Below are 25,371 nucleotides of genomic sequence, written 5' to 3' on the forward strand. Positions count from 1 at the left end.
CTTTTTTAATTATTAAACTGCCTCGTACATATTTTTAGAAAGAAAATAACTTCTCAAATTTCTCACTGAGTTCTTTCTATTATTTTATTAGGTAACATCTTGGTATAAGAAAAACATCAGAGAGTACTTTCAGAAACAAAACCTAGGCTCATCACTATTGGAAAATGAAGAGTTACTACAGGAACTTGGCAAAATGGAAGTCAAAGTGAAAGTAAGAAATACCATAATTGGTTGGTGACGCGATTCTAAAAATGAGTGTCAGAACATGAATTTGGGCATTGAACAAGCACATATAGGAATAGAAATTTTCTATATCTACATTATATATATATATATATATATATATATATATATATATATATATATATATATATATGTAAAAATATATAAAAATTATTTTAGTATTTTTGCTTATTTTAATGCAAGGCCTCCATGTTTCTCTCAGAATTTTTTTTCATTTAAAAATTTAAAAGCTACCCATAAGTTAAAAGAAGAATAATCCTTGATGTCATTTAGTTGGTTTTTCAATTTAGTCATCAAGTTGCATACTGGTAATTTACATGTAAAATCCTGTGGTGAAAAATCAAGAAAAGGAATTTTTATAAAGGACAAAACCCCAGCCATTTCTACTGTAATTAATTGTCTGTGAACTGAGTACCTGATTGAAAGAGGTATTTGCCCATTTATTTCTTGTGATTAAAAGTAATTGAAGATGCTGCTTTCATAGATAATATTGGTTTTCCAGAAAATAAATCTGTTACCACCACTCATAAAAGCAAGATGAGATTAAAAGAAAATTTTGCTATAAGAAGAAAGGATCTTAGTATGAAATAAATTGCCTATATTTAAGAACCTTTTTTTAGGTAACTGGATTGTGCTCTCATCAGTAAGTGCTGTTGCTGGGTCAGGACCATTCCCCATGATATAATTTTCATGCAATTGAATTTGGATAACCCAGATGACCGAGGAAGCCTTTTTCATCCAGAAACTATTCCAATGGAATCGTAGGTTGTTTTGTTGATAGTGAGAGGCTTCTGATTGATTGTTCACAGATCTGTTTCCTTGTAAGCTTTGTAGTTAAATGTCACATGTTTGCCTGTTTGCATAATTATCAGTTAACTGCTTCAAGGCTGTCATGTAAACACAATACAATAATATTTCTAATGCTTCTCCAAGCAGAATGACGAAAAATACTTTTTTTCTGCTAAGGGTAGATGAGCATGTAAAAATAAAATCTTCTGAACAGACCTTTGGCACAAGAAAAACAGATAAACCTGTAAATAAGTGCGCTGTGGAGTGTTTTCAGAGAGAGAGAGACACCCATAACAGTAGGTGTTCTAAGGCATTGCTGAATTTTAGCCAAATAATCATTAATCTTCCCCACATTACATTTTCACAGGCTATTCTTGTAATTTGCTGTCTGAATTAGAAATTAGGGTGTAAGTGCAGAAAGGAAAACAATATGCATTTTCATTTTGTGTAATAGTCTTTTTCATGGCTGAGTATCTAGAAACTAACTTATAATAATAACACTTATTACAATTTCGCCAAACAATTCTTCTCCCATACCTTATGTAGTAGATCATTCATACAATTTTAATTGACTGTCTTTTTTTAATGAGGTAATTTTAAAGTGTTTAGCATTAAACATTTTTGTTACTCATCCATGTGAATTGTGATTTAGAGCATCTTATCTTTAGCCTTCTGCATTTCTTACTACCAGCATGTTCTAGCAGAGGGAAGTGAAGTTCTTGAAGGGGATATTACTGGGCATGTTGGTTTTGCTTGTGATGTGAACAAGAGTGGCCAGGTTGAAACTGCGTGCTGAAAATATAATTGAGAAAGCTGTAAGTTATGGGACTTTGAAAAAGCTCTGAGTTAGGGGCATTAATTTTTGCACAACTGAACTGCAGATGTTGAAAACAGAATAAAGGGAGATCCTGTTCTAAGGTAGTGTAAATCTTTTCAAGTAACATTTCATATGTGTACTGTAGCTCAGAGCAGAATGTTATTGTGTAGCAGCTACGCAGAGCAAGTTTAGTTGTTCTCACAGGGAGTAAGAAAATAGAGATTTCCGACATCTGAACTGTTTCACACAATGTGTTTACTTACATGTATTCTTGCATTGAGTTGAACAGGAGAAATGGTTTCTTAAATTGTTCAGAGGTCAGCCTAAGAGGGATTTACAGGCCTGGCATCTATTTTATGGGACTGGGCTGAGAGGAGAGAGGAGAATGATTCATCGTCATCATCATTCTTCTTCTTATTTATTATTATCTCAAGCTGGTATCTTATGTTGAACTTCACCTTGCTAAGAGGTAAAACCCCTAAAAACATTATTACTAGTTTATAAAATTATCAAGACCAAAAACAAAGCCAAGAAATCATAACTGGAGACAAAAGCCATCAACCCTCACAGACCTTAAAAGAGCCGTCCTGCCCCCCACTCCTGCAAGGACTTTGCCAGCTCCCCTCTCCCGTTGCCACCAAGATCTGAGAGAAGAGGCACATTTAGGAGCTCGTGTTTCAGTAGGGATTTGCTGGCACTCATTATCTGCTTGCTGTTCCATTTCTATGTGCCTCGGAGGTGCTTGACCTGGAAAAGAAGAACTGCTAGCACCACTTTGTGGCCAAATAATTCTTAACATATCTCAGCAATTTTCTGGGTGGGTGACAGACTTTGAATTACTTTTTCGTCTTTCTGCTTGTTGATTTTATCAGCTCACTGTTAAATACACTGCTACAGCCATTAGACACATCATATGGTAATTGTCATAGCTGCTCACAACCTCTTGTGGTTTTATTAGTGCCCACTATTTCTTTTGTAATTTGAGGGAATAATATGATTATATTGGTAGTTGTACTATGTAGTTCCTGAAGGTGAAAGCCTTTCAAATACGCACAAGGACTAAATTATCAGCATGCTGATGTATGCACTGAATCAATGACAGGCAGATTTGGGGCTCAGAAAAAGTTCAGTTGTGGACATTTTTTTTTTCACACATTCTGAAAAAAATACAAACGTTTGTGTTTAATTGACTTTTGTTTTAAATGCAGCTTGATCTAATATATGGATCATGATCTCAAGTCAAATATATGTGCTTCAAAGTTTTCTAAGCTTAAGCCTGGAATATCCCGGCGAAAAAACTTTTATACAGCTTCTCAGATTTTAATTCAAAGTCCAAAAGTTTTATTGTATAGATAACAAAAGTCAATTTATCCCACAATAATTTTTTAATAACAAGATAAATTTTTAGGTATTTCCACATTTTTCCTCACAGACTTGTGCTGAGTATTTTAGAAGGCAGAAAGTCTTCAAGACTTTTAATTAAAGCTACAATATTTTAAATTCATCAGTTTTTACACTTTTGAAAAATACCTTTTTAATCAAGGAACCTAGGAAAGACTCGTTTTCCTTGTTAAATGGAATAGTGAAAGCAAGTTTTTAAAAGATTTACTGGTGTAAGGAAAAGGATAGTGACAACAGTTAAGGACGCACATTCAATGTGTCTGTAATATGACAGAGCAATTCACAAGCATCTCCTGATAAATTGAGAAGTCAGTGTAATAGAAGGCTCTGTGTTCCTTTCAAGGAAAATGAGTAAGAAATACATTAGTGCTGACTGGCAGAGTGTTATGAATTTAGCATGTTGAAGTCTGAAGAACAGAAGCTAACTAAGATTTTCCACTGAGTTTTTATGTCCTGTTGATGGAAAGCCTAGGCTTTTATGTGTAGAAACATTTTCTTATAAATAGCAAGCTGAAAATGGAGTCGTTGCTAGCTGTTAGATAGAAAATTTAACTAAGTTTGAGGAATGTTTAAACAGCGTAGCAAATGAGTCTAACCAAATTTAATACCCTCAGAGAGTGTGTGAGGTTGTAATGTTTGTGGAATGTTTTAGAATATAAATTACTATAATAAATTGGGTTTTTGAGCTTGTGTGAAAATTTAGAGAATTGCCTTGCGTCAATATAAGCAAGGCAGAGTTTAATATCTGCTTTTAGATCACCTAAAAGCTGCTGTTGGGCATCTTGTACCAAACAAATTTATGAATTTTGTTACAATGAAATAGTCTTACAGGGAATCATTTCACTATAAGTTGAGTCATTTTCTTATAATTAGTCTTGCCTGCTGTAATTTTAATTTAAACATATAATACACTGCAACAATTCAGAACTTTTGTCTTTCCCTATTTCCTTCTAAGCTAATTACGGACAGTTTTCTTTCTACTTGTTAATAGATGTGCACTTTTCATTGTTGCACAAAATATTTTTTAATTATGATACAAATAAAAAATAATAGCAAAATGAGGATTCGTATATTCAACTGCACTTTCTGTGCCATTTTTGTGGTGAATTATTATTAATTCCAGTTAAAAGCTCCCAACTTCAGAGTTGTTTTCTAATTATCATAAATATCTATATGTTTAAATAGAAGTAAAATTACTACTGAAGTCTGACCATGCAATTCATACCAGTCATTCCAGCTGCAAGTATTGGGAGATGCCAATATTCTGGTACTGATATAATTGGAAATCAAGTTGCTTAAATTGTGTGTAGGGGGACACTTCCTTACTATATTTTTCCCCCCAAGATAATTTTTTTCAGGTAAAATGTAACAAACACAGCCCAGTAGACTGTGCTTTATTATCCCTAAAATCCTCACTCTTGCTTAATATTGCTAGAATAGACAGACAAAGGATTTTATAAATAATTAAATAATAGAGTGCAGGGTTTCACTTAATTAAAAGTACAGGATGAGGATTATTGCATCCAGATGTTGGTCATTATTTTAATTTGAAAAAGAAATTTTAAAAAATAGAAAGATTTTGCTGTAGCTGTTTATCAGTAATAGACAAAATAAAGAAAAATTTGCTTTTATTGTGCTCAGCATTCATCTCTTTTGATTTCAGTAGGAAGCTGAGAGTACCCAATTCAATTCCTCCAGATACTTGGGGGATTTTGGGAGTGTTTTCTTGAGAAAGTGAGCAATTTCATTGCAGGATATTCTAAACCAGGAGAATTTCAAGAGCTATAGAAGGAAATACAGTGGGCAAGATTTGGCCTTCAGATGCTTCTCTGGGGAAGAGATGAACTGGAAAAAATCTCTGAGAAGGCTTTTCCTCCAGGTTCCCTTATGGAAGGAAAGAAGAGTTAAAATGAGTGAGACAAATTTCCATCTTTGTAGGCATACAGTGCAGGTGTATTGAAGCACAACCAGAACACAAAAGTAAAACAAAGATAGCTTTGTTGAAATATGTGGAATTAGTTTTCTTACTAAAGCCCGTAAAATCTGATTGAAACATTTTAAGGCTATTGAATTTGTTATGCTAAATTTTTTTTTTTTAATTGGTAAGACTATAAGAAAAGTTAAAAGCAAAAGTAGATTTAATATGAAAAAAAGCTAAATAAAACATTAATGTGGATCCATAGGTTTTTATTGTTGCTTAGGCTTTTAGTGGCAGAAAGGTGAGAGTGTTCACCATAGTAGAGAAGTGACATCCCAAAAGTTGATGTCTATTTGGGTCACTACAGTAGAAGCACAAGTCAGTTCAGTATGAATAGTTGAAAATCAAGAAAGAGGAGTTTAGTAGGCAATCAGTTCTAATGAACTAAATGTGCTTCCAAGTGGTGCAATGCAAACCAAAAACCTATATGCAAACTTGTACTGATTCAACAGAACCCATTTTAAGGCATCTTAGTTTTAAAGTACCTGGCTCAATTGTCAAAATATTTCTGATTCTATGGCTTGAAATTCTTAAGTGTGATCTTCCTTTTTTTCCTTCTGTCACTGCCACTAGAAAGGATCATGGTCAGATAAGGCAGGGTTATTTTTTGAGTGGATTTATGATTTTGTGTAGGATATCAGGGAAACTCTACAATGGAGAATGCCAAGGGTGATGGCACAACCTGCTGAAAGGGAGGGTCATTTGACTGAAGTGATTACCAGACATCTGTTAGCAGAAATTCTCTCACTGCGAGCAGCTATTATCTAAGCAATAATTTAATTTGTTCTTAATTTAATAGGTGGGCTGAAGGGCTGTTTGCCATGAGAGTGTAGTCTCACCATGAGGTTTCTTGTCTTTGTTATCCTGACCATTTTCCCCTGCAGACACCTTAGTAACTGCTGCTTCTGCCCGTGAAACTGTTAAAGAATGTAGAATGTCACTGCTGAAAACCCTTGTCATTAAAACCATGATTTTCTGGGAAGCTCCTCCTAGTAGAAATGCTGTTTTGAATCATGATAGCTTTCATGCCTATAACAATACACATTTTCCAATGCTTATATTACTACCATGCAGTATATTACTTTCCCATGTGTAATTGACTAAAGTGGATTTTTTCCCACTAGGAATGGAGTTACAAAGTGGAACAATTGGAAGGTGAAGCATTTAGGATCTTGCTTTCAGAGGACTATACAGAGAAAGAACATCTAAAACTTTCAAATCAGAAAATCTGTCTGTTGCAAGAAGAAGTGTGCTTCCATATGGAAGAAAGGAAAGCCCTGTTGCACGAGGCCAATGACTTTTTTCATGCTGCTGGCAAGGTTGGTAAGAAGCCAAGTCCGTAACAATAACCTGATAAAACCATTACTGTGCTCTTGAAGGCTGGTGGATGTGGGATTATGCAAACAGTAGGCTAAACAATTTGAAGTGAAAAATTACAAATCCAATTACCCTTTTTATATGACCTTTTGCCTCAAACTTCTATCCAAAATGGAAAATCCATTCAAAAACATGTTCTCTTTTTTTCCCTTTAAGTATACTCAGTGCTTGATTTTTGAAATAAGGTATTTGGGAAATATTTATTTGCCAAGAATTGGGATTTAAGGTTTTTTTCTGAGGACACCAGAAACAATGTATATACTTGCAGTGGTCTCCACAGGGGCTAATTATTATCAGTGTTATTAATAATGCAACCTTTTTTCTAAAATCTTTCAGTTAGAAGACTATTTAGAAAAGTTTATTTTTTAGGGTGTCCAAAGACCAAACAGTCTTCTTGTAATTTTTTTCAGGTAGATTTTTTTCAGATCACCTTGAGAACTTTTAAAAACAGATAATTTCCAAGGATAGTTCCAACAGAAATATTGATAACATACATTTTTCTTTTTTCTTCAGGTACTTGATGGTCTTGAAAGTATTGAGAATTACTGTAAAATCTCTGTTTCAGAAGGCTTACATTTACCTATATTGACACTGAAGTCCAAGGAATTGCAGGAAGCAATTAAAGGCTATGCAGCAACTACCATGCAAAAGGGACAAATTTTAATTAATAAAGCAGATTCTCACAGGTATAAACATAAGTTTCTGATGAAACTAAAGTAAGGAAAAACTTTTTTTGAATGTGTCAGTTTTACAAAAATTCTTATGACAAATATAAATTTAAGTAGTAAATAACTTGATGTGTGGGTAGAAGGGGTTAAATCAAAACTTCAGTTCTTAATTCTATGAGGTAACTTCTTTACAATCTAAAGTGGACTGCCTCAAGTATTCAGGTTCTGAATTGCTTCCCTGACATTATGGTTTAAGTTATAAGGCAAGCTACTCTTTTGTAAATTGGTGGGTTTTTTCTCACGTTGAAACAATACCCTTAAGGAAAGGTTGACTTAGAGTGTATAGGACATATTTTTTTTTCAGCTATGAGAAAAACACTGAAATATTTCAGAGTCCAAAGAAAACATTCTTTTTAAAGTAGAACTGGTCTGGCATATATTTTCTCTTTTAAGGTCTTCCATTTGTCATTTTAGGTTTTAGATAGTATAGCTAGAATGAAAAGTGAAATGAGCTGTTTCTCAGTGTATCAGGCTATGTGTCCTGTGAGAATTAATGCATCTGTCTTGTGAATCTACCTTCGGCACTGAAGACAAATGATTTGTTTGGAAATTCCATTCCTCTACTTTACTAATTATCAATTTTATTTAGATTTTTTTTAATATTTGTCTTGGTTGTTTTTCTTTTAAGGGTAAGAGTTCAAAATTCCTAAGTTACTCATCATACAAATCAACATAATGAGTGTTGCTTTTTCTTTTTTTTTTTAATCATAATCATCCTCTATGTTGAGCAAAAAATGAGAAATAAATGACAGTTCTATTTTTTATTTTAGCTCTTGGGTGTCAGGAATTCAGAAAATGATGGAATGTGTTCAAAAAAAAGTAGATGAATTAAACAGCCAGCATCTAGATTATGAAGAACTTACTTTCAAGAAACAGCAATGGATTGCCTCACTTGAAGATCATCTGAATAAGGTACATCATAGATTCATAGAATGGTTTGGGTTGAAAGGGACCTTAAAGAACATTTCAATTCCTCTGCCATGGTCAAGGACACCTTCCACTAGACCGTGTGGCTCAAAGCCTCATCCAGCCTGGCCTGGGATGCTTCTAGGGACAAGACATCCACAGCTTCTCCAGACAACCTGTGCCAGTGCCTTACCACCCTCATAGTGAAGAATTTCTTCCTCATATCTAATCTGGACTTGCCTTGTTTCGCTTTGAAGCCATTATCCCTTGTTCTCTCATCACTCTCGAACTTTCTTATAGGCCCCTTTAGGCACTGAAAAAGTCTCCTATAAAGTCTTCCCAAAGTCTTCTGCTCTTCAGGCTGAACAATCCCAGCTCTCTCTGCCTGTCACCATAGGAGAGGTGCTTCAGCATTCTGATCATCTTTGTGATGATTATTATCATCATCATAGCACGTCTTCTTAATGCATTCATACACAGTGCATCGGATTTAATATAGTGAATATTGAAGTTGAATCAAATAGCAGCAAGTTTTTTAGAGAGAGCACAGTTGTAGTTAGAATGCTGAATGCTCTTATCAACACAAAGGAATTGGAAGCTGTTCTGAAAAATTGAGTTATTTCCACAAGAACATTTAACAGTGATGTTCAATTAAGCATGGATTTGCTTGCATAATGAACTATTATAATTTGTTCTTTTGGAAAAGAAGTGAGCAATCCGTCCTGTGACCTATAAGCATGTTTCTTATACTGCTTCTGTCTTCTGTTTTATGTGGCTAAAGATAAAAATAAAAGTGTGGCAAGACTGAGGGTTAATAAGCACGGTGACTGAACGGCAACCAATTTTCAGTAAATCTGAAGGAGACTAGATTCTATTCACTAAAAAAATTCCACTTGTTAATTAAGGTATTGATGCATCAAAGACATGACAGCCTTCTTTAAAAGGTTAAATGTCATATAGTACCACAGATCCTTTGAATAACTTCTCAGGATGGAATAGATAAATAGCTTCTAAATAAGTTTCCAGGTGTAAATTCAAATTTAAAAAGTAAAGTCTTTTAGCAAGGTTCATATGAATGAAACCAGGGGCGTGGACCAAGAAAGTAAATCAAATTCAGTGACTGAATAATTAAGTCTGCAATCTGATATTTTGTATTTGCATAATGTTTATAATGAACTATTCTCAATCAAAAGTGAATTCAATTTGCTACAAATTGGCCCTTTTCATACCATTTATGTGTATAGAAATAATGTCACTACTGTGTAGTGAATCTTAACCTAAAAGTTAAATTATGAAGGCAACTTTTACTTAAAATATAAACCTCAGTTTGAACATCAGGTTTCAATCTGCCGTTTGTTCCAATCACCTTTTTTCCCAGGATTGCATTAGTGAACTTTGTGTCATAACACAATTAATTGTTGATTGCAGTGAAATGTGCTTATTGCTATATTGCTACCAAGCAATAAACTTTTCATCCCAACTCTCTAAAGTAAAGTATCCCAAAGAATCTGGTGCCAAATTCAATTGCCCCTCAGCCTCACACAATAAAGTTTGAACCTCAATTAGCAGCCAATTCTTAAGAAAAATGTTAGATGTAAATTCACATGTCTAATAACTATGTGTGTTGTGCATGGCATCATCTGCCTGTGCTCTTCGTAATCTACTCTGCATAACAGGGCATACATAATATCTTAGTGACAGTGGAAGGGAATTCTGTACATTTATTTGCACAAAAACAGGTCTCTTGCCTTGTCAGAGAAGCTTTAAATATACTTTCTGAAAAAAACCTGGAGCAGAATCAAAGTACTTCTGCCAGGGCTATAATAGCAAGATTATAATGCAGTTGTGGCATATTGAAATCACAAGCCTCAGATATTTAAGATAAAGGAAAGCACTGTCACTAAAATGAGAGCAAACAAGAAGGGGTTTTGATCACACCTGTTGAAGAAATAGTGGAGTTTTCTTCCTTTATATTTTAATTCCTGGCTTTCACTGAATACACATGATATTAAAGCAGAAGTTCTACCTTCATTTTTTCTCTCAGTCCCGCCATTTGGGGTTGAGGGGGGTGTGTGTGTGAGCAACTGTGTGGTATTAGTTGCCAGTTGGATTTAAACCATGACCTTATGCCCAGAAACATAATCTACTCACCAACAGACAAGTGTTACCTCATTATTTTTCTATAAAAAGTGATATTTTATACTGGTTTTATGATGTCTACTTCTATAAATTAACCATGTGAATAATACTTTCAAATAAAGGTGTCCCAATCAATTAAAAAACTCGCCTCGATGCTCACAGTTGGTATGGAGATTGGCTCGTATTTGTGTGAGTCAGAAAGAGTTTTGAGCAAACACCTTGAACTGTCTAAACAAACAAAGGTAAGAAAACCTTTCAATAATGTTAAGTGGTTTTAGATACAAATGGTTCCTGTATGTAATTCTAAATAAGGTGAGAGGCTGAGAGTTTCTTGTAAAGGAAATAGGTCTATGGTTTGTTTTAAAACTGTAGGTAACGAACAAAACCACAGATAACATTACAGTCCTTACATCACTGTTTTTCTTCAGTGTCTCTATCTGACTGTGTTATTTGTTACTGCCTCAGGATCTTCTTGATAGGAGGACTATCAATTCTTGATAGGAAGACTCTTCAAATGTGGATTACTTCTCCTAACTGAGGCACCAGGTTTAATAATTATCTAGACAGCCAGAGTCAGAGAAAAACCTTCTTGTGATTTATTGTGCAAACTATAAGGGATGAACTGGCAAAAAAAAAAAAAAAAAAAAAAAAAAAAAAAAAAAAAAAAAAAAAAAAAAAGTAGCTCCCATTTAGAGAAACTGTAAAGAGATCCATTGATCATGTTGGGAGTGCAGCCGTTTAACCAGAGCCCTGCAGCACTCAGCTCTGTAGCACACGAGGCTATTTTTAAGTCACATCCAGGGCCTTTCCCACTCCCGTAGCAGCCCTGCAGTATCTGAAAGTGGGTTAAAACTACTTGAATCCCTTCCATAGTCTTGGCATAGGTGCACATTTCAGCCTAAGCTGAACAACATGGCAGTGTGTATTTTAGGAGTATCCTATGTAATTTCAGTTCTTGAAATTCCATTACCCCTGCTGAGTTCTTTTTTTATTTCAGGCAACAGCTTATGCAGTCCAAGGGATGGATCTGTACAGTACCTGTGGAAATAAAATTCACTTTAAAACAATTCTGGAAGCATATAGTAACAATATTAAAATTCAGCAGATAAGCAAGAATATCTTTTTGTTACTCAAGACTTTATAATAGCTTTAAGTGTCTTTTCTGCCAACTTTTTGTATGACAGGGTGTTACTTTTGTTTGCTGCAGTGTCTACTTGGCCCTGAGAGATATATACACTCTTATAACTGTACACCTGTGCTAAATATTCCTTCTGGGGACTGTGATATGCTAGCTTTCAAAGTAGCTATTTTAATAAATGCACCTATTATTTTTAGGAAAGAAGTGGCTATATCTGTGATTTAATCTTCCTTGTGAGCTCTTCTTCAAACAAGTAATAAAGTATACATAAGAAAGAAATCCTAGTGAAAATTGACAATGTGATATCAGTATTCACAAGTCCTTTCCAGTCATTATATATATATTTTTTCCAATGCTTCTACCTTCAAAGGAAACTTCATGTGAACTGAAAGCAGCTGAAGGAATCATCAAAAATATGGAAGAGTTGGAACCTGAGCAGGTGGCGGCTTTTTCTAGCAGAACTGACTTTCTGAATAAAGAACTGAAAAAAATTGAAAAAAATATTAGTTCAAAGCTAGAAATTCTAGAAACTTATGTGGCCTTTTTACAGTCAGCTGTAGAGGTATGGATTGCTTATTTATTCTCTGACTAGACCACAAAAATCTTACAATTGAAAAATTTGCTTCTATTGTAGGAAGGATTGTAATTGATTTAGATTTTTCTCCTCTGCACATGCGCAGTCGCATGATATACATAATAAAAATGCTTCCAAATATATATTCTGAATATGAAATTTACTGATTTGGTTCATATAAATTTAAAAAATGTCCTATGATATGATCATAAGGATCTTTGTTGCTGTCTTACACTATTTCCACTGACAAGCTAATTCATATGGTTGGATTTAAAAATTAAATAAAAAGCGGCCCTAGCTCAAATCATAATCAATTCAATACCAATATAATTTTGGTAGCTGTGCTAGTGGTGTCCAGGACAGCAAATTAACTTTTTGATTTGGATTCAATTTTAAGATTCTATAATATGGTAGCTCTTCTTTAATATTTAGAAAGATATTGAGGATGAAATGGAACCTATCAGATAAAATTTGATTTATTTATTTATTTATTTATTGCATGATAACCTACAACCAAAAAAATTGTATTACGTATACTTCTGATTATTGCTAAATTCAGTTACTTCATATTAAGCAGATCAGTGAAAAACTGTGTGTTTTCATGCACTGCACATAAAATCCAGGTAATGATATGTGATAGAAATTGAGTAAATTCCAGCCACCTGTCTTCTTGCCACCTATTCATTGGCAAGTTATCGAAAACTATTTTATTATTTTGTGTTTGTAAATATTTTAGGGACTCATAGATCTTAAAATTAGGAGAAGATTCGGAGAGTGCTATTCAAATTTGTCATATCTCTGTAACTTCTGATTATAGCACTCAAGTTTTGATTTGTTTTCTGATATTTTTTTAATGTCTTTCTGTAGGTGAATGATGATATTAAAAATCTGAAGGAATTCTATAATTCAAAACCCCTACCAACAAACAGAGAGAATGAAAACAAAATTGCAATAGAGTCAGCTAATACTCAGTGGCAAATGACCATAAAGAAGACTTTTTCCACCCAAAATATGGGTTGCTATTTTCTAAATTTAGTAAATGTGGTGAGTATAATCTGTTAAACCAAATTGAATGTTTTATTATTGAATATTGTTGTTTCATTATTTTACTATTTTACTTTCTTATTGAATTTTATTATTTTATTATTTTATTGTTAATATTTTGCTTGTGATGAGGTCCAATCCTAGTTCTATGCCTGATGGATTGTGTACCTAGTTTTAAAGGGGCTAATGCTGATATATATTTTCAGAAGAAGAAAGTATTTGAGTGCTTATGGTAATATAAATGTTTTGTGGTTAGCAATGACAGAGCCCTTAATGACCCAGTCCATGCATGCAAATGTAATACATGCTCGTATTTCGGGTTTTTTCATGTTGGAAAGCAGCATATACACAAGTACATTAAGTTTATTTTGCTTCCACTATGAGGCAGGGAGTCTTTACTGACTGAGTGTATGAATTCTTCTAAACAAATGGATGTTAGAGGTACTTCTTTGCAGATAATTTTTCCCAGTGTCTTTACATTCTGTCCAGCAGCTACATTGCCTAGGCATCCCTGTTTAATTTTCCAGCAACTCTTCATGAGATTTGAGATGTGCAATCATTCCCTAAGCTACACCTCCTAAAGTAATCCAAATTAATGAGGACAGCCTGAATATCCAGCTGTTCTTTTTGCTTTTATAGGCCAGTCTAGGGAGCAGTTACACATTAGGCTGGGAAAGGGGAGATGGTGTTGGTAAACTACAGCAGGATGCAAGGTGAATTGGAAAATCAGCTGAGGGAAAGTGCTCAGGCTGTTAGTGTGGATGCAGGGTGTGTGTCCCTGCTGGATCCAGCTGAGCAAAGGCAAGACAGTCAGAGTACTGGCAAAGTCACTTCAAATCTTGACCCATCTTCAGACGTTATCTCCCTAAACACCTGGGTATATGTTGTCACCCTATTTTCTACTACTCTGTTTCCATGATATTCCAAGATTATAGCTTTTAAATATCCAGAAGATATGTATTATACTAGTAATTTACTAAAACAACTTATTTTACAAAAAAAGAAATTAAATGGGAAAACCAGAAGTGACATTACCCAGTTTTTTTGGTATTTCTCATAGAGGTTCTACTGAAAAGAGGAAAAAACCCAAATATTCAAATACTAAACACTTTAGCCCTCCTATGCTTCAGTGCTGCTTTGTTTATCTACACAAAGGGGTGGTCTTTTCTTCTACTTTGTTTTCCAGTTGCTATTTACTGTCCAAAGGACCGTTTTGGGTAGTTCTGTTTAGTCAGAAATTCTTTTATTTTCTCTGAGTATAAAACAGACATTAGATGACAATAATTTGGTCATTACTGACTATGGTTTAAACTTCAGCTTTATATACGTCCTCAGTTTACAAATTCTGTCGATCCATGCCTATTTCTAGACAATATTAAGGGAAAAGTGTATTTTAAAATATCAAATTTTTTTAAAGTTACACTAGAATAGTTGATGTTTTATTAAGTTTTGTTTAAAATATAAGGTTTTAATTGTCTGTTATAAACATGTGTGGAAAAAAAAATGTGTCTGTTTATTTTCCAGGTAAATCAGAGTTTAATATTAGAAGTAGAAAAATCGATAAAAGTAACAGAAGATATCATTATTAATCTGAATAAAGAAAGGAAAGAACTGTCTGATCTTTGGGCAATCTGGAATTTTAAAATTACTCAAGTAAAACCCATCAGGCAACAGTGCCAGATATTTAAAGAACAACTAAGAATCGTAAGTAAAACAGCTAGGAAGAAAGCAAGTATGGCAAATATTTCTAGATTGCTATTAGCATGTCTGTGACTCTCTCATCAACTATTATAGCTATTATTTAGTAAAGAGTGGTGATCAGTAAGATACGATTCTTGTCCATAGTCTGTTCTCTGTTCTGCCAGTCAGTTATCAGGAACCATGAAATGTTTTTGATCTTTTTTTGCTTACTCAAATGTGTGCAAGTCCAAGTCTCCACTTTGAATTCTAAGTTTTAATGAAGTTTAATCAATGCCTTACCAGCAGTGATTTTTTTTTTCTTTTTAAAAGCACCATTTTTTTGAGACTGAACAGTTGCTAAACCAAACTGTGCCCTAATAGTTACTAAACTGAAGTCCAGTCAGGTTCATGCAGAAAGAGATTTGAAACCTTCTTGACACAGGGAGAGTGTGCAGTGTTCCTTAAAAAAGAAGCACTGGCTAGGCTAGTAGCAGAACCAGAAACACCAGCTAGGCATGTAGTTGCTGTACCTCTAGTGCAACTCAGCAGTGCACAAGCACATCTGTTATCACAGAAATTGTGTGTCTGTGGGTCCTGCAGTTTTTGGCATCTGAGTTGTTTCTTCCTGCTGTCTTAAAGATAGCTCATCACCCTTGTCACTCAGAAGGTTTGCCACAGAGAGGCTTTACTGACAGCATTTGGGTGCCTGTTTTGAGGAAGGTTTTTGTTACAAATTTAGGTTTGACTTTAAATTTGGGTGTTTTTAAAATTTATTGTAGTTAGAACTGCTGAACTTTTTGATTCTCTTTTAGACTACCCGTGGATTAGAGATTCTTCAAGAGGCCCTCCAGCTTGCAGTACCAGTTGACCTTGGAAGTGACCTTTTAATTGTTTTGGAACTACAGGAAAAGCTGAACCAAATGAAACCACACTATGAGGTGAGAAACGAAGCCAGTGGAGTGAAGGGTGCATCAAAACTCTTTTTGGTCCCGTAAAAATTCACCCAGACACTCTGTCTGGGGCTGAAGTATTTTATGTTTCACATCAGTTTTCCAGGAGGAAGTGTTTTATGTGTGTTTATAAGGTAGGGGTGAAGACATTTTGCCTTCAGTGTCCAGAGAATGTCTTGTGCCATGTTAGCTGTGTATTCAAGTGACACATGAGCACTGGGGTGATGCAAGTACAAGGAGAGCATCAGCTCCATACTTCTGAATTTAGCGCAGGTCAGAGGCTGAGGTACATCATAGTGACTTTTCTACCTCCTGTGAGTATTGTATCTGAGTTTGAGCAATTCACTGTGCCATTGCACTTTAATTACGTTTGACTTGTTTTCATACAAGGCTGGTGATAGCTGAGATTTGTGCCTACCAAAAAGTACAGAATGTAGTGTTTTAAAGTGCAGGGCATTGACTTCTTCCCAAGGCAATTTACCATTGTTAGGTGATTATTTTGTCAAATGTAAAGCAAAAATTACAATTATATTTGTGTAACTTGAGTAACTTCTGTGATTTTTGTTAGCAACTGAATGCTGAGCTTGAGTACCTGATAAAATTATTGGAACTGCCCAGCCAGAAAGGATTTCCTGTGAAAGAGAATTCTGAGAGAATAACTGAGCTTATTCATTTCCATCAAACAGTAAAGGATGCAATGATAGAATATGATGAGATTTTCAGCAAGACAGTCAAATTCCATCACATTAAAAAAGAAGTGAGTATAACATTTTAAAATATGCATTCACTGTAGTCAAACTCTCTTTGGTTTTGTTTCCTGTTGCTTTTCTTTCCTTTTCCCCAAAGAAGTAAGATTAATCAGCTTGGCGATCAGAATTAAAATCTTGGATCTAAAACTGCATGAATCAGTAGAATTTAAAACTCAGATCTGAATGCAATTTTAATTACTTAAACCCAAGGGAAAGGAAAAAAAAAATAAGTTATTTTAAACAGACACTGATTTTCATTTTTGTATATTTCAGCTGGAATGTCTGTCAAAATCGGGAGAACTGGATATTCCTGAAATATGTGGGGACCCTGAAAATGTGCACCAGGCTAAAGCCTACCTCGTGAATTCTCAGGAGAAACATGCACATATTAGACAGCTGTATACTCTACTTATTACCCAGGGAGTGGATATCTTGTCTGCAGTGCAGCAACCTGTGAGTGTAAGTAGAATGATTTATGAAATCAAGGATAAATATGAAAGATTATTGGATTTATCTGGCTGAATTTCAGATGTGCAAATATAAATTACTACTCTGAGAAGAATACAGAGAGAGCCTTAAGGAAATGAAACTTAAAATATTATTGCTTGGAAAAAAAATCATAATTTACTTTAGTATGTTTCGTCAAGTTCAAGGCCCTGATGGCAATTTCTTGAATCTCTACATTACAATCCTGCTACTTTGTAAAGGTTGCTTTGCACGTTTATTCTCCTTTAAAGAAAGGATAACAGAAGAACAAAAGAGAAAATGTAATAACAATGTTACATTATTAGTGGATTCAAGACTGATTTGCATGACACGATGGATATCGTTTTTGAAAGGAATTGTTTATTCAGGGAAGAATTTTCATTGCCATGTATTCATGCACTTACTAAGAAAGCAAGGCTTTCCTTAGGACTTGGCTAGATTATTCATATTGGCAGTTTGCTCTGCAGACACCATAAATCAGTGGATGGCAGAAAAGGGCTATCCTCCAGGTGACAAAGGACTGGAGTAGGTCACTCCCTCTTTGCTCAGAGAAGACACCATGTTTAGGTTGTTGCTTTGACCCAAAACTACTCCCCAGACTACCAGTGACTGAAACTGCTATGTCCTTGCTCTCCTTCCAGTGGAGGTTTAATAGTTTAGCCCATTGTGGCTGATTGTGCATGTTCAGCCTCAAGGATTTTCATTTTGGATAGGTTAAATCAATACATATCCTGAGACTGATAAATTTCTTTCCCTCTTTCCTCATTAGAATTGCTTGAATGTTTCTGTAAAGAATCTGAAGCAAGAACTTGCTAGATTTGAGTGTGATAGCATAAACTGGAGCTCCAGAGCTGATAAGTATGAGGAAGAACTGTCACAGTATTTCCAACACTGCACCACTCAAGAGGATATAAATGAGGTAAATGGGATGAATCTCAACACATTGAATGACTGTTAAAAGAGCTGTTGTGTTCTATATATACAACATATAAATATATATTGTGTTCTATATATACTCTATATATATACTGTAATATACGTTACTGTTTACCATTCGGGTAAAATGCTTCATATATATATACATAAAAACAGATTTTCATTTTAGCAGCAACCTTGGATCTACTCAGCAGCAACAGTAATCTCTGGTTCATGGCTCTGTTGTTCAGGATTCTGTCAAGCTGTTGGGCTGGCAGTAAAATGCTTTCACTACATCAAGAGGACTGGAAAAAGTGCAACTATATTTTATTTGGCTTTCATCTCAGTCAGCTTCATCTGAAATATGAGCCTTCATAATTATTTCTTATGAAGCTAAAGTTTCAAAGAAAAGTAGAATTTGTACATATTGCAGTTGTCAGGCTATTGGTAAGAACTTTCAGTGTTTCAGTGGAAAGTTCAGAATAATCTAGTATTAACATTTTTTCAGAAACAGAAGACATGATACTTGAAAAAATGCTAAGAGTAAAGGAAATGTTCATTGGCAGAAGAGATTAGAATTTAGCATCATGGAACTTAGGTTAGGAATAATTACTCAGGTAATATGATTATCAGTGTAACTTCTTGGTAGGCCAAATACAAATGAATTCACAAATTAGCAAGCTACGTTTGTTAGATGTCTCCACAAAAATTATTTTAGAAAAGACATTTCAAAGAACTAACTTCCCCAGAGTAATCCATTAAAATAAGAGTTTGATGGGCTCTATACTTGATGTTCTGCAGATTGTACTCCACTGCATCTGTGAAGAACAGAAGGTGGATTTGGAGCTGGAAGGATTTCACATTAGTGTTCCCTGTAGCATGAAGCATATATAATAAAATCCAGGACACTGAAAGTTTTATATTCTTATTTTTATCTTTTACTAAGTAAATCCAGACACACAGACTATATTTTCTGAAAATCACCAAAGAAGAGGTGACTGAGATTTTTTGTCCCAACTATTTTTAATGAGAAAATTAGTGTTTGGGTTTCTTTTGTTTTGAAAAGTGTTTTGTGCGTTTGTGAAAAGATAATTCAAAATTGAAAAAATGCTTTTCATAAAGAAGGTTTCTTTGAATATAAGTTACACTTCTAGTTATAAGCTTGAGGATGTTTCACATGGGTCTTCTGTAACTCCTTGTCTGATGGTAAGATGTGACAGGAAGAGGAGGTGGTGAGAAGTGCTCTGGCAGAGGAAACCATGCTGTAGAAGAGAATGAAGTATGACATCTAAACACGAAATCCCACTATACTTCACAGTGTCATGGCAGAATCAGAGTATTTGAGGTTTGAAGGAAAGTGTTCTAGATTTTCACTGAAAACCCCTCAAATTTGCTGCAGAAAAGGAGTCTGTATTTAAGGCTGGCTGTATTCACACTGTTAAATAGAAGAATCTCTTGTCTCTGTCCTTTGGTTCTGGAACCAAATGTGACGCACTTCTGGGAAGAATTATTTTTTTATTTTTATTGCTTGTTAGACTACAAGGGAAAGCAGCAAGTAGAGGAAAAAGCCAATCTTCTCTCTCTCAAATTTAAATAAAAGTTCACATCAGAGATGGGTAATTCACCACATGCCTTTATGGCAAAATATATCTTTTGTCTTCTGGTGGTTATTGGATGCTCTCTCTAAAATAACTACAGAGCAATTACAATGTTCACTTTTAGGGTTTTTTGTTTTTCTGTTTCAGTTGGGAAAGCTATGTTGATTGGTTAAGTTAAAACCTGCCATCCCCAAATCTAATTAAATCTTGTACATTAACTGAAATATACTAACTTGGTATGTGGATACCTTTTTCTTTAGGTTCCTTTTGTATAATAGGTTAGCATAGAAGTTGAAGGTATTTCCTAAACAAATATTTGGCTAATGTATCTGTATATGCACTAATATACTGCCATTTTCTTCTTCTTTCTTGTTTTGTTAAGTATTTATAACTAATTCTGTTTAGGGAGCCAGAAACCAGACACCAGAGTACTTCAAGAGTATTATTTACGAGTATTACCTTCAGTATTTTAAATTCTGTCAAATTTATCATCAGGAATTGCTTATTTCTAGAATGTAACAGACCTGTCTAAACTAACAATTTATTTACTATCTACAGTGTCCAAGCAAATAAATATTTCATGTGCCAGCAGCAAGCAGCAGCTGTTCGTGGCTATCACATAGTAAACAGCCAACCAGATAATTTAGTAGTGGATTGACCAGTTTACAGAGCAAATTTTAAAGCTGACTGAAAATATTTGGGATTCTGCTGTAAATACTTGCATTAATTTATGTTTGATGTGATTAATATAAGTGTGTAAATACAGCATGCGATTTAGGGCTTAGGACTCAGTGGTGTTTGAAGAGAGCCTCAGAGGACTTAGCAAGTTCCCTGTGTTTGTAATGTACTGGTGTCTATAAGAAACAAGGAAACAAATACTGAAATGTATAGACAATATATAACATGAGTTTTGAAACAGCTTTAGACAGAAGAGTAAAGTGCATGCCTTTTCTGTGCCTTCTCTAATTTAAAGAGAATTTGAAAAGGCAAAAGTAAATATTTATGTCCTCCACATCTTTGAGAAGTGTAAGGAAAGCTCATCTCTGGGACCTGTATTTGCCAGTTGGGGCTTCTTGTTTCACGAGGTAGTTTGGGCAGCAGCCTGTGAAGAGCAGCACCAGAACTGCAGTGTTACACTGCAGTCATTTGTGAGCCCAGCCTCAGGTACACCCATATACTGGATATGGGAATGCTGCACTGGATCTGTTCAGGGGATTATAAGTGACAGTTAATCACACCTGATAGCTTTTGCAATGAAAAAGCCTTTCTTTTAGGTGATCACTTTAATGATTACATTTATGCATATCTGCATAAAACTTGCAACAGAAGAGCAACAGATCCTGAAGTAGGCTCACAGCTCTTCCCAGTCATATCAATTCCTCTTCACCATGTCATTATTTATACACTTACGGAAAGATATGACTGGAAATATGGACTTTATTACCATAAATGGTAATGAGCTATCTTTATTCACAGGTCAGTAGGAACTGATATGTAGCCACATATCTCATCTTGTAATTTATTCTGATTGTTGACTGTTGCTGCGGGAATAAAGTAGTCATTAATTACTTGAAAAGCATCTCTTTTTTTCTCCACTTTTTGTTTGACTGTTTCTTAATCTTTGTGAGTTTGAAATTCTGTTTTCAACAACCTGCTTTCATGGGGTGTCTTGATTATTGATGTTATGAAAAGTTTTGTACATGAATAGAAAGGGAAAGGTGAGGGATTAACAACATTGAAGCTCCTTCTAGAGTGGCTCACACAGTAATCAAAGCATTTACTGGAATGGTACTATTTACAAAAAAACATTTAAAGCATTTTATAACTTGATTTTTCCATTTATTTTGTGGTCCTTTGATAAATCGAAGCAATTGGTACTTAAACCCCTCTCCTCCACTGTCATTCTCCACCCATGACAGGGCAACTATAGTTAGGAACAGCTGCCTGATTAAAGACTATGACACAATAGACAAGGTACAAAGTTCCATTAAGACAGTGGGCTGAAGTCACTGAAGCATATTTGGATGCATAGTCCCTTCAGTATTTCTCATTTTATCTTGCAAAACTGACATATATTTAGATTTCTAAAAATTGGAAGCCGTGCACTGTCCTTGGTACAATTGCTGATGATAACAGGAGTTGTGCAAATTCAGTCTAATGTACAAGTCAGAGCTGAATCTGTTTTTTCCACTGAGGTTAAAAGAGAAGAGTGACAGCAGCTGCAGATCTTTGACACATGAGCCATCATATCTGAAACAAGGAGATCTAATTTCATACACTACCATGAGGGGAGCCTCTGGCCTTATGAATTATCACTACTTGTCTGTATGTGCACAAGCCAGTGAAATAAACTCTTGTTCATCTTTTCTTTCCCACCAACTTGAAGCAACAAATAAGACTCTTGTATTCTGAATAAAAAATATTGCTCTGCAGAAGTGATTATATTAACAGAGGGATTTAAGATAGACTTTATTATTCTGTGTACTTGGGTGGGATAAAGAGCTTAAACTAATTGGAGATCACAGGGCCAGGGATAGAATTCCCTTCCTTTCCATTACACTGAGTGAGCACCATCTGTTTATTCACTGCTGAAATAATGTGGCAACATCCCACTAGATGAAATGAAAATGAAAAATATATCCCTTGCTGGATTAACATTAGTATATAATAATGATAATGATTGATTGTTAGCTGTTCCAATGACGGTAGCTGCAAAATAAGCCTTCATTACTCCCTGGATTCTTTGGCAGGAAGGAGGAGGGAAGTAGGATGAAATCTGTAGGATTTTTTTAATATTAAAAAAGCCTCAAGTACATATTTAGATATCCAATTGTGGATGTGACCTGAACTTGTTAACACGAATTAAGTCTTTTTATTTCTGTGTCTGGATTAACAGATCCTAAAGCATTAGAACTTCTGCTTTTCTTTATATCAGTGTCTTTAAATAAATATACTTTTACACAAGTTATTTATTACTATTATTATACATTATCCTAGAAGCATAATATTATCTACCTAAAGGATCTGAAATTCTTAAAATCAATATTTTGGTCATTTTTATAGTCTTCCATTTCAAATTTTATTAATTAATTTCAAATAATTTGAAAATATGATCATGGGAATTGCAAGGTAATTAAAATACTGATTTTAAGTGGATATTATACTTGTCTGATTCTTGTATCTCTTGCTTAAAGAAATTAAAAAGTAACAGTAATATCTAAAAGGAGTTTTTGTAGTTGTAAATAAAATTGGAAGTTACTTAGTTTTCGGAGAAAAAATATAAGGAAAACTATGCTTAAAAATTTCATAAGCCTTTAACAATGGTTTATCTAAATGGTTTTGATATGCTTATATTTATATAAAATTGATAATGAAAAAAGATATGGTTTATTAAAGGAATATTAATATTTATAATTAATATTAAAGGAAACATAACTGTCACTTGAAAACAAAAAACAAAGAATATAACAACCCTAAAATATAACTAGTTCCCATGGTAAATAAACACTGGGCTTAAAATTATCTTCATCATATATGGCTCTTCTTTCTGATATGTATAAAACACTCTCTGGTAAATTGGCAATGCATGTGATCCATATGTGTGTAAAAGAAATTGCAGCTTTCTAGAGCTTCATCAGTGTAGTTCCTATCATTCTGGCACTTTATAATATTTTCTGTAGATTAAAGAAAATGTAGGTATATTCAATCTAATTTAAAAAAAAAGATGTTTAGGACAAACTGAATATAACTAGATTTAATAGTAGGTATGTGTGAAAAGTCTTGAGAGGCATGGATACTTCATAATTGGACCTACTCGTTCATTTTCATTTATACTAGTGTAAGAATAATTTTCCCTAATGTTGGGCTTGCTGCACCAAGTCCATGCTGACTGGTGAAAGTATTCTCACACAGTACCTCTGGCAGTAGTTGGGCGAGGCTTTCTGTATCTGTTAGGCAGGATCTCTCTGCTGCCATTCAGAGCACAGTTATTTCAAAGTCAGGTGGCCATAGAGTCTGCATCCTGATCCTGCAAAGGGCTGTATTCCTCTTTGTTTGCTGTGAGTAATTGTACTAAGATGTTTGGACTTCACAGTGTATAAAATTATGCCCCATGTCATTTTATAACTTTATTTCAGAAGCAGGACTTTTGAAAAAGGGATGAGGAATTTACATGGCTACCATTTCTACTAAATGGACTAAAGTATGTGAAGGGCGCCTACCTCTAGTTAAAAGCCGTGGAATGTCCTGGACAGGATTTTTTTGTAGATTGTCAGAGAAATAAATCTCATCCCTTGTTTCAATACTTTTTTTGCCCCAGTTATTCTGGAGACAGTACTTTTCATTCAGAATGTAAAAATGTTGATTTAGCAAGTTTATGAGTTTTCATTACTCTAAAGAAATTCTGAGGAACTAAGGATGCTTTATGAGATGGCATAGTATTACTATTTTCTGTATTTAATTTCAGTGTTTAAATTGTCCATTAAACAGCTCTTGAAAAAACCTAAACTGATATGTGCTGATTTCTTTTTTTACTAACAAATATGTTTATGAATATGTTGCAGCTCAGAGAATCATTTAAGGATCTCAAAAAGAAATTCAACAATTTGAAGTTTAACTATATGAAGAAAACTGAAAAAGCTCGAAATATGAAAGTACTTAAAATACAGATTCAGCAAGTTGATACATATGCAGAGAAGCTACAGGTAATAGAAATTCTAAGCTTAGTAAAGGTTCCACCAGTTGAATTACTTGGCCTATGCCAAACACATCGCAGGAGATTGACACATTAAAAAATTTATTGTGCACTTCCCTCTTACTTTTTCTCATTATATCCTCTCTGTCTGTCATTGACTGAGACACTTTTCACTGTTCTATCCCTGTTATTCTGCCACTTACTCCAGTGAAGTAATGTTAACTCGGTTTCTGACTTCACTCCTTTAATGTGCCATTATTTTTCTGTTTAAGCTTTTATTCTTCTTGCCTCTATTGTGTGACCTAGTCTTTCTTCTCCTTAAAGAAACCCAAAATAATCATGTCTTGCATGAAGCTACTCTCGTCTTTCTGATTCCATCATGTAAGATGAAATTTTTCTTCAGAGCCTTTGGCTGTATTCCTTTCCAGGAGTTCATGGTGCTTCTTTGCACATTAGAACCCTGTTAGCCTCACCCATTCTTTGCATTCACCAGAAACTCTTCCTTTTATGGCCTTTTTAGTTGCAAGCCACGCAAGACCATGTTTTATTACTACAGATATTTGATTGGTTTTAAGCTGAAGATGTTAGCTCAAATATACCTTTAATAAATATATTTAATTTCAATTTTAATCAGCTTTGCAGAGACTCTCCAGTTTCCTTTGATTTTTGAAAGAACAACTTGTGATTTTTAAAACATAGGACAAGAAATATGTTTTTATGGTTTCCCCCTGCTTTTTTATAATAAATTTCTAGAAATAGAAACATTTTGTTGTGGTATTTAACATTGCTATGTATTTGAACAGATTCTTAAAAAGAAGATGGATAATTTAGAGAAGCAAGTCATTGACCCTTTTGCAAATGAACCTAATGTGAAAGTTAAAGTTCTCTTGGGCTCAATCAGTGACTTACAAAAACAGCTGAATGATTTTAACGTGGTTGTGGAAGATTACAAGCGAAACCTGGATCTCATGGAGCATCTGCAACAGATGATGAAAGAGGTACTAGTAAACCTGATATCCCCACTGAGGCTGTAACAATGATCCAGGACAGGGATAGATAAAAGTGCTTTAACTGCCTCAAGGTTAATCTGTACTTTTGTAAATTTGTAAAAAAGTTTGGTGGGTTTTTTTTTTTGGTTTTCTTTTTTGGTTTTTTTTGGGTTGGGT

General features: G+C 34.5%; 1 protein-coding gene across 9 annotated transcripts in view; it reads left to right on the forward strand.

Annotated features, from left to right (window-relative positions):
* Positions 1 to 25,371, forward strand: part of CCDC141 (coiled-coil domain containing 141) — a 66,787-nt gene that overhangs the window by 21,763 nt on the left and 19,653 nt on the right. For 6 of the 9 annotated variants that reach the window (XM_066189841.1, XM_066189845.1, XM_066189846.1 and 3 more), the window contains exons 7-20: positions 92 to 211; positions 6,353 to 6,547; positions 7,119 to 7,291; positions 8,104 to 8,245; positions 10,501 to 10,620; positions 11,887 to 12,078; positions 12,958 to 13,134; positions 14,659 to 14,838; positions 15,627 to 15,752; positions 16,333 to 16,521; positions 16,787 to 16,972; positions 17,769 to 17,918; positions 24,075 to 24,215; positions 25,009 to 25,203. In XM_066189841.1, the coding sequence (XP_066045938.1) occupies positions 92 to 211; positions 6,353 to 6,547; positions 7,119 to 7,291; positions 8,104 to 8,245; positions 10,501 to 10,620; positions 11,887 to 12,078; positions 12,958 to 13,134; positions 14,659 to 14,838; positions 15,627 to 15,752; positions 16,333 to 16,521; positions 16,787 to 16,972; positions 17,769 to 17,918; positions 24,075 to 24,215; positions 25,009 to 25,203 (2,286 nt within the window). The remainder of the gene's footprint in view (positions 1 to 91; positions 212 to 6,352; positions 6,548 to 7,118; positions 7,292 to 8,103; positions 8,246 to 10,500; positions 10,621 to 11,886; positions 12,079 to 12,957; positions 13,135 to 14,658; positions 14,839 to 15,626; positions 15,753 to 16,332; positions 16,522 to 16,786; positions 16,973 to 17,768; positions 17,919 to 24,074; positions 24,216 to 25,008; positions 25,204 to 25,371) is intronic. The other 3 variants (XM_066189850.1, XM_066189842.1, XM_066189844.1) reach the window with 1 other exon arrangement.

Source organism: Chamaea fasciata, unplaced genomic scaffold (genome assembly GCF_029207755.1).
Source record: "Chamaea fasciata isolate MVZ Bird 193981 ecotype frontalis unplaced genomic scaffold, bChaFas1.0.hap1 SCAF_8, whole genome shotgun sequence".
Lineage (NCBI taxonomy): Eukaryota > Metazoa > Chordata > Aves > Passeriformes > Sylviidae > Chamaea > Chamaea fasciata.